At 44.6% G+C, this 10376-nt stretch overlaps 1 protein-coding gene and 1 long non-coding RNA gene across 4 annotated transcripts in view; both read left to right on the top strand.

Annotated features, from left to right (window-relative positions):
* The window catches only part of LOC119469633, a 15854-nt gene extending 7530 nt beyond the window's left edge, over positions 1 to 8324 (top strand). The window contains exon 3 of the long non-coding RNA XR_005198473.1: positions 8310 to 8324. This is a non-coding gene — a long non-coding RNA (uncharacterized LOC119469633). The remainder of the gene's footprint in view (positions 1 to 8309) is intronic.
* Positions 1 to 9302, top strand: part of LYRM9 (LYR motif containing 9) — a 68961-nt gene extending 59659 nt beyond the window's left edge. For all 3 annotated transcript variants that reach the window (XM_037735211.1, XM_037735210.1, XM_017519495.2), the window contains one exon: positions 8898 to 9302. In XM_037735211.1, coding sequence (XP_037591139.1) covers positions 8898 to 9035 — 138 coding nt within the window. In that variant the 3' untranslated portion in view covers positions 9036 to 9302. The remainder of the gene's footprint in view (positions 1 to 8897) is intronic.
* The last annotated feature ends 1074 nt before the right edge of the window (positions 9303 to 10376 follow it).

Raw genomic sequence — 10376 nt, 5'->3', positions numbered from 1 at the left:
GCCACCATGCCCAGCTGATTTTTTGTATTTTTAGTAGAGACGGGGTTTCACCATGTTGACCAGGATGGTCTCGATCTCTTGACCTCGTGATCCACCTGCCTCGGCCTTCCAAAGTGCTGGGATTACAGGCGTGAGCCACCGTGCCCGGCTTGTCTTGTTTTTAAATTTAGAAGAAAAGTATTCAATAGTTTATCGCTAACTTGGATGTTAGCGTTAAGTATTTTGTTGGTATTATGATAAAAGGTAGCAACAAAATGTCTGCAAAACCCAAATGTCTATCAAATAAATTTACATAGCAATGAAAAAGAATAAATTAATAATACATTCAGCAGTATGGTACCTCTCTTGGCTATAACAATAAGCTAAGAAAGCCAGACACAAGAGTACATTCTATGACATTCTACTTTTATGAAGTTCAAGAACAGGCAAAATTAGTCAGAGTACTGGTCCCTGAAGCAGGAGGTGGACAAGGAAGGGGTGTGAAGGAACCTTCATAAACTGGTGCATTCATGAAGGGGAGCTGGAGATGTGTTATATCTTGATCTGAGTGGTGGGTACAGATGTGTATGTATGTAAAAATTCACTGAGCAGGCCTGGCACAGAGGCTTAAACCTGTAATCCCAGCACTTTGGGAGATTGAGGTAGGTGGATCACATGAGGCCAGGATTTCGAGCCCAGCCTGGGCAGGGCAACTCAGCAAAACCTCATCTCTACAAAAAATGCAAAAATTAGTCAGGTGTGGTGGTACACGCCTGTATTCCCAGTTACTCAGGAGCCTGAGGTGGGAGGATCACCTGAGCTTGGCAGGTCAAGGCTGCAGTGAGCTGAGATTGTGCCACTGCACTCCAGCCTGGGTGACAGAATGAGACCATGTCTGAAAAAAAGAAATAAAAACTAAAAAAATAAAAACCCCACTGAGCAGTATACATACAACTAATGCATCTTAATAAAAAAACTTAAAGTTGTGCTTTAATGGAAAAGTCAAAATTCTATGTGTTTTCCATGGATCTGTAACAGTGTTTCCATCAGCGGCTGCTGTTATTCTGCTATGGTACATCCATGATTGTGCTTCTTAAACTTTTTGTTTCTTATTGCCTATGTCCTATGCCATAATTAAATATTCCCATTTTAAAAATATCTCTACAAGCCAAAGAGATTTTGTAGGCTTTACTTTCAGAAGTTTCTATTAGTAAAACTGTAGGCTTTTGGGCTATACTTTTGTAAACTCCTTCTGAACATTCTGATGGCTGCCAGGACTACCTGCCCACATGGCTTGAGGCTGACTGCTCCATGGTGGCCCCTGATACAATAATCTTTTCGAAAAAGGGGAAACCAAAGATGATCTGCAAAAGTGCAAATGGCTTGTTCTTGATGGATGTGTGCTGACCCCTAGGGATAATCAAGGCACTTGTAGATTATCTATACAATGGTTAGTCTAGAATTTTTCCAGGGCTGCACATTAAGCTCACTGGTGGTGAGAATTCTCACCTGCTCTAAGGACATCACAAACTCTGATAAAACCCCACCTGGACATTTGCTTGCATTGATAAATTCCCTTTATTTATATTTGTTTGTTTGTTTGCACCAAATTACGTTTGGCAATCTGCAATCTGTACTTTGCCACTGAAAACATCCTAACTGATACAGAAAGGAAACTGACCCTGAGAAATTATCAGGTGGCAATCACTTTGGAGCCACTGACATTTAAATCTTAAATCAACAAAATGAAGGAGGTGCTAGTCTGCCAACAAATAGATGAGGAAACTGAGGTTCTGCTAGGAGTCAGAATTTGAATTCGGATCTTAGTCTTAGTGTTAGGATCTAAGACCTAGTACCTAAGGTCTAGTACTGAGACCATGAAAGACTTCATGGTCTTTCCACAACTCATTATCTCCCTCTTAACCATCATGTCCAAGAATGTTCCACAGTCTAGTTTGAAGATGTTCTCTTTGATGGAGACCGGCCTGAAAACAGATGATTTCCTCTAACCATGCCTGTCCTATACAGTAACACAGTATCTCCAAAGTTATTTTCCATGCAGCCAAATGACTTGGGAAATGCTACTCTATCTTAGAGCCACAGATGCATTGGCACTGGAAAGGTTCTAATGGGCTATGCTTTTGTAAACTCCTTCTGAACATTCTGATGGCTGTCGGGACTGCCTGCCCCCATGGCTTAAGACTGACTGCTCCATGGTGGCCCCTGATACAATCAATCCTTTTGAAAAAGAGGAAACTAAAGATGATCTGCAAAAGTGCAAATGGCTTATTCTTGACGGATGTGTGTTGACCCCTTGAGACCCTGTCACTTAAAAAAAATGGTCTTATTCCCAAGCTTGATTATCTTCCATGCCAATTTATCTTCTTGGAGCCCACCACTCTGCTAGTTTTTGGTGTTTCTTTGTAAGACGTTTAATGCATAAAAACCTATACAGCTAGTGCTCGACTTACGACCACGATTGGTTCCGACAGACTGGTCGTAACACGATTTGGTCGTAAGTTGAGTAGGCTATATGTACAATACTGTGAAATGATGTTATAAAAATCTTTAAGTCATATTTTATCATAATTTTCTTGCATTATTGTTATATACCATAATTTTCTTTGTTCATTTTATGCCATTTGTATCATCTCTACACCATTTTGTTTCTTATTTTTACATTCGTCAGGTTTAAGTAAAACACTGCATTACCAGTACAACTGGTTTCATATTTGCAAAACATACAAAATTACAAAATACAGGTGCATACAAAAATACAAAATACCATAGGAAACATTTTCCCAATTGGAAAACATATCAAAATACATAAATATGTACGAAACATTTTATTGGCCGCTGGGGCTTGGCTGCGGATTGTTGATGTTGTCATCTGAGGCAGCAGTTGGGGTTACCGGAGTTGGTTTTTTCATAAACATGGTGGGCTTTGTCTGAATTGTATCTTTCTTTTTTTCTTCATAAATTTCATGATACGGAAAAAACACATTGTGTGCCATCCGTTCAATCCTTGCAAATCGTTCGATGTTTGGGTCCATTGCTTCGAAATGTATAAGAAGTTTATTGGGAGGGGTTTGATGAAAAATATCCAAGACACAAAACACAGATTGCTGTACCGAGTCTGGGATAACAGTTGAAATGGTGCACGCGGAGATGGTAGTGCTGCTGGAAGCTGGTCCACACTGTCGTACGCCCAGCTGGGCAACGTTTGCGCTGCCAGATGCAGAGCAGTCATGGCTAGCGATTGTGGTCGTAAAGTCGAATGGTTGTAAGTTGCACAGGTCATAAGTCGATCAATACCTGTAGATGATAACTTCTTCAGTAAGTAACCTGCTTATTAACACTTAAACACTTAATTTTAAGTGTCACCCAAACGTATTGGTCACAGAACCCTGTTCTGGAGGAGTATTTATTAAAATTTTGGTAGGATACTAAGGGTTCTCAAATAGAGTTTCAGAATGCTGATGCCAAGGGCCAAACCCTGGGCTTGGTAGCAGAGACTCCATTGGGTAGCCCTTATGAGTCTATTTATCTAAGCTTCGCTGCATCAAAGCAACCTTCTTTACAAGGAGCTGTTAGAATTCAGATAAGATGCAATAGCCTGAACAGCCAACATCTGCTGTGTGTTTGTTCTGCCAGGCACAGCTTAAACATTAATAAGTAAAAATTATGCAGGTAAAAAAACAGCATCAAACAATATAGTATAAAAATTGGGTCGGGCACAGTGGCTTATGCCTGTGATTCCAGTGCTTTGGGAGGCCAAAGTGGGAGTATTGCTTGAGCCCAGGAGTTCAAGACCAACTAGGGCAATGTGGTGAGACCCCATCTCTACAAAAACTTTTTAAAACTTAGCTGTGTGTGCTGGTACACGCTTGTAATCCTAGCTACATGGGAGGCTGAGGAGGGAGGATCAGTTGAGCGCAGGACCCTGAGGTTGCAGTTAACTATAATGGTGCCACTGCCAGCCAGGAGTGACAGAGTGAGATCCTGTAACTTAAAAAAAAAATTGTCTTATTCCCAAGCTTGATTATCTTCCATGCCCAATTTCCTTTCTTGGAGCCCATCACTCTGCTAGTTCTCAGTGTTTCTTCCTAAGACATTTAATATATAAAAACCTGCAGATGCATCCCTCCCCCACCGATTGTTCACAAATCATGTTGTACTAAAACACTTTGCCTTTTAAACTTAAACATATACCTTGGAGGTTATAATGTATCCGTCCCTAAAGACCTGTTTTTTGTCTGTAAGTTACAGAGACGTCATCAATTTCTTTAATGTAATTTATCTCATGCCCACTCTTTCATTCACAACACATCAGCTGGCTTAGTTGGTCTTGCCCATAGGGGCCTGCTCAGGCATCTGCATACACACCTACACATGTAACTGAATGTGGGCTGAGGCAAGTTTAAAGCTGGACCAAATGAAGAAAACCAGAGAGTTGTCATGTGCGGTGGCTCACACCTGTAACCCCAGCACTTTGAGAGGCCAAGGTGGGCAGATCATGAGGTCAGGAGCTCGAGACCAGCCTCGCCAATACGGTGAAACCCCGTTTCTACTAAAAATAGAAAAATTAGCTGGGTGTGATGGCGTGCCTATAGTCCCAACCACTTGGGAGGCTGAGGCAGGAGAATTGCTTGAACCCAGGATGTGGAGGTTGCAGTGAGCCAAGATGGTGTCATTGTACTCTAGCCTGGGTGTCGAGACTCCATCTTAAAAAAAAAAAAAAAAAAGCCAGAAGGTTTGATGGGAATGATTGAACCCAAGTGCAGCAAGGAGGATGATACTCGTTTTCCTCTGCGGTATCCAAATCCACATGTGACAGAACAGAACCTCTCTGGACAGCCTCTTTTCTCACCCTGTAAAGGAGGACTCAGCCCTTCAACACACCCTGCAAGTGCCAATTTCACAGCATATTAGTAAGAAACAGATATGTTACCAACTCTTTGGTGGAGAGGTAGGAAACAGGTTTCCCATGACTCACACACCGCATGGCCACCTCATCACTTCATCAAGGCCACCTCATCACCTGCTCTCCCTCAGCCTCACTCGCCTCCTCTTCCACTACATCTTCCTCTCAGCTCTCTCCTTCCCTTTCTGGTCCAGAGCAATCTCACTCTCTTGCCTTCTCCCCTTTGCATCCTCATGCCCACTCCCTCGACCTGCACAGAGCATTTCTCCAGTATAGTCTCTGGTCCATCTGCATCAAAATCACCTGCAGGACTTGCTGACAATGCAGTTTCCTGGATCCCACCCAGGACTCAAAAGAACTAGGAATTGGGAGAGGAGGGGCCTGGAATCAGCATTGCTAGCAAGCCCCTAGGTGGTCTGTAAGTGGACTAAGCATGAGGACCAGATGTGGAAGGTTGGCTTTGGCACCATCGGCTGGATCCAGGAATTTGGAGCCAGGTTGATGGGGTTAAGTGATATTGTGTGTGGTGGCCTGTGGGTAGAAAAGCCACTATCTGGGGATGCTCTATTCAGAAAGGGACCATGGCATGGCCCCACTATTACTGAATCTGATCTCGGGGGTGAAGGAGGAAACTGCACCACTTGTTTTGCATGTGGCAGGCCCCGCTTGGAGACCGGCAGTTGTTCCCTTTATTAAAAAAATTAGGGTAGAAGTGATATGCAGTGCACAAAATCTAATTGTGCAGCTTGATGGATTTTTACATAATTATACTCCTGTTGAGCCACTGCCCCCATCAGGATATAGAGCATAGGCTTCCTTGAGCCCTCTTCCTCATACCTCCCTGCCACTATTGTAACTACTGTTCTGACCTCTATCACCATGGATTCATTTTGCTTGTCTTTGAACTTTGTGTAAATGGAATCACATGGGCTGTACTCTTTTGTATTTGGCTTATTTATTTATTTTGAGGCAGAGTCTCACTCTGTCTCCGAGGCTGGAGTGCAGTGGCATGATCTTGGCTCACTACAGCCTCTGCCTCCCAGATTCAAGTGATTCTCCTGCCTCAGCCTCCTGAGTAGCTGAGATTACAGGTGCCAGCCACCATGTCCAGCTAATTTTTGTATTTTTAGTAGAGATAGGGTTTCACCATGTTGGCCAGGCTGGTCTCGAACTCCTGATCTTGGGTGATCTACCTGCCTCGGCCTCCCAAAGTGCTGGGATGACAGGTGTGAGCCACCGTGCCCAGCCGTATTTGGCTTCTTTTGCCCCGCATGATGTCTGCGAGATCCATCCATGTTTTTGCATGTAATAGAGTCTGACTTTTCCATTGCTGTATACCAGACGTCAGCAAACTATTTCTGCAAAGAACCAGATAATAAATACCTTTGCTTATAGAAGTCATAGTCTCTGTTACAACTATTCAGCCCTGCCATTGTAGCTCAAATGCAGCAATAAACAATACACAAACAAAAAGTAGGCTACAGGTTGGCCTGTGGGTCACAGTTCACCAACCTCTGCTGTACAATAATTTGTTATAAATTATCATAAATATATGACATAAAGAATTATGAGTTATGATGAGAATTGGAAATAATTATGAATATAGCACCATGTATTTAGTTACCCATTCTCCTGTTATGGGTATCTGGGTTATTACCTCTCCTCGATACAATGATTAGGGCTGCACTGTGTTCAGTGAACCTGTGCACTCATTTTGTGCTATTGTCTTAGTAGACACTGCCAAACGGTTTTCCAAAGTAGTGGCACCAAAGCACACTCCACTAGTAAAGTTGCTTCACAGTCTCAAGAACACTTGGTACTGTCAAAGTCTTTAGCTGTATTGTTAAATTTTTATGAGGTCCAATTTAACAATCTCTTCTTTATGGTTCGTGCTTTTTGTGTTCTGGTTAAGAAATCTTTGCCTGCCCCAAGGTAATGAAGATACTCTCCTGTTTTCCTCTAGAAGCAGGAAGGTCTGCGATCTTCACATTCACATCTAGGCCTACGATCCATCTTAATTCCTTTTTCTGTTTGATGTGAGGCAGGAGTCAATGTTTATTATAGTTCATATGTGAAATCATCTTGTCCCCTGTACGCTGTGATAGGAAGGTTGCATGTACGGTCGAGGTCTAATCTTTAAATAGAGTCTGAATACCGGTAGTATTTTCAAAGCTGGGCAGGGTCTCTAGACTTTGTGCCAGGAGGAAGAAATGAAGGGGAGTGGCTCTAGATGATCTGGGCTGCAGTCATCTGAATTGAAGGCCATCCAGAGAAGGGAGGTTGATTCTTTCCATCTGTAAAGTTCTCTGACTCTGTAACACTTAGGGAGTATCACATTAGGCCTCGATTTTTCAGCTGTTGCTGGAAAAACCAGAGATTTCCAAGAAACTACCCTTGGGAAAAAGAACCTAACTGTACATTTAAAAATGTTTCACTTCTCTTCAGGTCGCCCAAGCCAAATTTTTGCTTCCGGAGGAAAACAGGCTCTAAACCATGAAAGACTAAGTAAGCCAGTGCTAGCAGCCGCAGTAACTGGGGAAAGTCCTGTGTGTTTCAAGACCAAGAACTGTTTATTTCTGTCAGTGACAGAAGGGGTGACCTGGCTCAGGTTTGGAAGACATCAGACTATGCGCTAATATTTTCCAGACAGATGACTACTGTCCAGTGCTTTCCTGGACCGCTCCCCAGAGCCTGCTCTCTGGCTACGTGAGCCTGGGCAGCCATGCTGCATTTGCAAAAGGCAAGAAAGCGGCTTTTGTGTACATCACACTGGTCTTCTGGGCACTGGGTGTTGGTTTTTTCCCCACCATTGCCAGAGTGGGAACAACCTGTGTGGATTTGGACTTGGCTGGTGGGCGCTGAGCCGGGGAGTTAGTGGGAAGGGAGGGTCTGGGCCCTCAAGTTGCTGCCGGAAGAGTATTTCATTCCCTGACTCGGGGTTTATTCCAGAGCACCTGGAGTCTGTGGGGCAGCTGCGCCTGGGGATGAGGCACCTCGGCTCTGTGGGCTCCAGCATCCTGGGATTATCCTTGGGGTCTGCTGTCTTTGGAAAGCAATAGTAATTGCAGTTAACAAAAAATTTCTTCTCTGCCTTATTAATTGATGCATTTGTCCAACAGATATTTATTGAGGCAGGCACTATGCACAGCACATATACATTAATGAGCAAAACAGACAAAAATCCCTGCTTTTGTGGGGCCTTCATTCTAGTGAGGAGAAACAGACAACGAACAAATAATAAGTAAGTGATGATGTAGGGTGTGAGGTTGAGCTCTGGGGGAGATGCATGGAGCAAGGTGGGGGGTCAGGAGGGTGGGGGTCAGGAGGGTGGGGGGTCAGGAGGGTGGGGGGGTCACGAGTGGGGGGTCAGGAGGGTCGGGGGTAGGAGGGCTGTCATTTTAAATAGGGGTGGCAGGGCTGGCCACAGTGAGGAAGTGACACGTGAGCAAAGACTGGAAGTGCCGGGAAGTGAGTCATGTGTTATTTGCAGGAAAAGTTGTCCATGCAAAGGGACAACTCTGTGGAGGTCGCAAGGCTTTGTCTTGCCCCAAAATTAGGCAAATTCAAAATCTGAAGCTTAGAGGAGTAGAGAAGGAACTCCCTCCTTCCTTCTGCATGTGTTACTTCAGTGCCTGCCACATACCAGACACTGTCACACTCTGTGGTTCTCCTTCAACAGAGAAACAAAGGACAGAGGACTCTCCAAGCATCTTCAGAAATGCCCCCAGTGTGGCAGGCCAGATGGGAATTTATTGATGGATTAAGCCTCTCTCTAATATTAGAACCTCATAGATATCCCTGAAATGAAATGAAATTGTAATGTGTTCACTCCAACTATTTTTATTTCATCCCAACTAACCCCTATCTTCTGAGGTTTTGATGGGCATTTTAATTAAATCATGAAGAGCCCTTTGTCTCCCAAGAAAGGGGACTGAAACCTCCCGTCCCTCTGCCTCTCTCCTGAGTGCTAAGGAATGTGCCTTGTTCTCCGCAGGGTGTTGGGGTGGCAGGACCCAGTTCTGGACACAGCCTTCACCCCAAATCTTACTGCCAAGATCAGAAGGAATCTTCCCAAGAGAGAGCAGCAGCCACTCGCAGATGGAGCAGCTGCAGGATCCTGGGTACTTGGTAAACATCACTGAAAACAACCTGCCTCCATCCTGTGTGTCTATGCGTCCTCTCCGCCCGGCCTGCTGTAAGCAGCTGTGAACCTTCTCATCGTTACACTTCAGCTCTATGCCTTTCTAACATGACGGGCCAGAGCTGTCTATTGCTGTGCTGAGAATAACCTTGCCTGATTAGTCCATGCTCACATTACTATACAGGAATACCTGAGACTAAGCCGGGCACGGTGGCTCACGTCTGCAATCCCAACACTTTGGGAGGCCGAGGCAGGTGGATTACCTGAGGTCAGGGGTTCAGGACCAGCCTGGCCAACACAGTGATATCCAGACTCTACTAAAAATATAAAAATTAGCTGGGCACAATGGCAGGCACCTGTAATCCCAGCTACTCAGGAGGCTGAGGAAGGAGAATCTCTTGAACCCAGGAGGTGGAGGTTGCAGTGAGCCAAGATCGTGCCACTGTACTTAAGCCTGGGCATCAGAGACCTTGTCTTAAAAAAAAAACAAACAAAAAAAAACAGACTAGGTAATTTGTTTTTTTTTTGAGACGGAGTTTCGCTCTTGTTACCCAGGCTGGAGTGCAATGGCGCGATCTCGGTTCACCGCAACCTCTGCCTCCTGGGTTCAAGCAATTCTCCTGCCTCAGCCTCCCGAGTAGCTGGGACTACAGGTGTGCACCACCATGCCCAGCTAATTTTTGTATTTTTAGTAGAGACGGGGTTTCACCATGTTGACCAGGATGGTCTCGATCTCTTGACCTCATGATCCACCCGCCTCGGCCTCCCAAAGTGCTGGAATTTGTAAAGAAAAGTTGTTTAATTGGCTCACAGTTCTGCGGGCTGTATATGAAGCGTGATGCTGGGATCTGCTTCTGGGGAGGCCTCAGGAAGCTTTTACTCATGCAGAAGGCAACGCAGAGGCGGGCACAGGACTGAGAGAAAAGGAGGAGGTGCTGCACACTTTTAAAACAACTGATCTTGTGAGAACTCACTATTCCAAAAACAGCACCGGCAGGGAAATCCACCCCCACGATCCAATCACTTCCCATCATACCCACCTCCAGCACTGAGGATGCCGATTCCACATGAGATTTGGGCAAGGACACAGATCCGAACCCTATCACTGGGGATTTGTCATTCATCAAGTCATTCATGCACTTCCTCATTCTATAGTCATTCGTTCATTTCCATATTCATGTCCCATAGGTCCTTTCACATTAATGCCTCCAACATAGAGTTCCTGATTTTATTCTACTCCTAAATTAGTTTCTCTTCCTGCCTTTCCTGTCTCAGTCAGGGGCATCCCTGCTCCTCAGTCTCAACAGCCAGAAACCTAGGAGTCACTGCTGA

This window comes from Cebus imitator, unplaced genomic scaffold, assembly GCF_001604975.1.
Source record: "Cebus imitator isolate Cc_AM_T3 unplaced genomic scaffold, Cebus_imitator-1.0 Scaffold751, whole genome shotgun sequence".
Lineage (NCBI taxonomy): Eukaryota > Metazoa > Chordata > Mammalia > Primates > Cebidae > Cebus > Cebus imitator.
The sequence above is the reverse complement of the archived record's forward strand: the minus strand, read 5'-3'. Positions and strand labels throughout refer to the sequence as shown.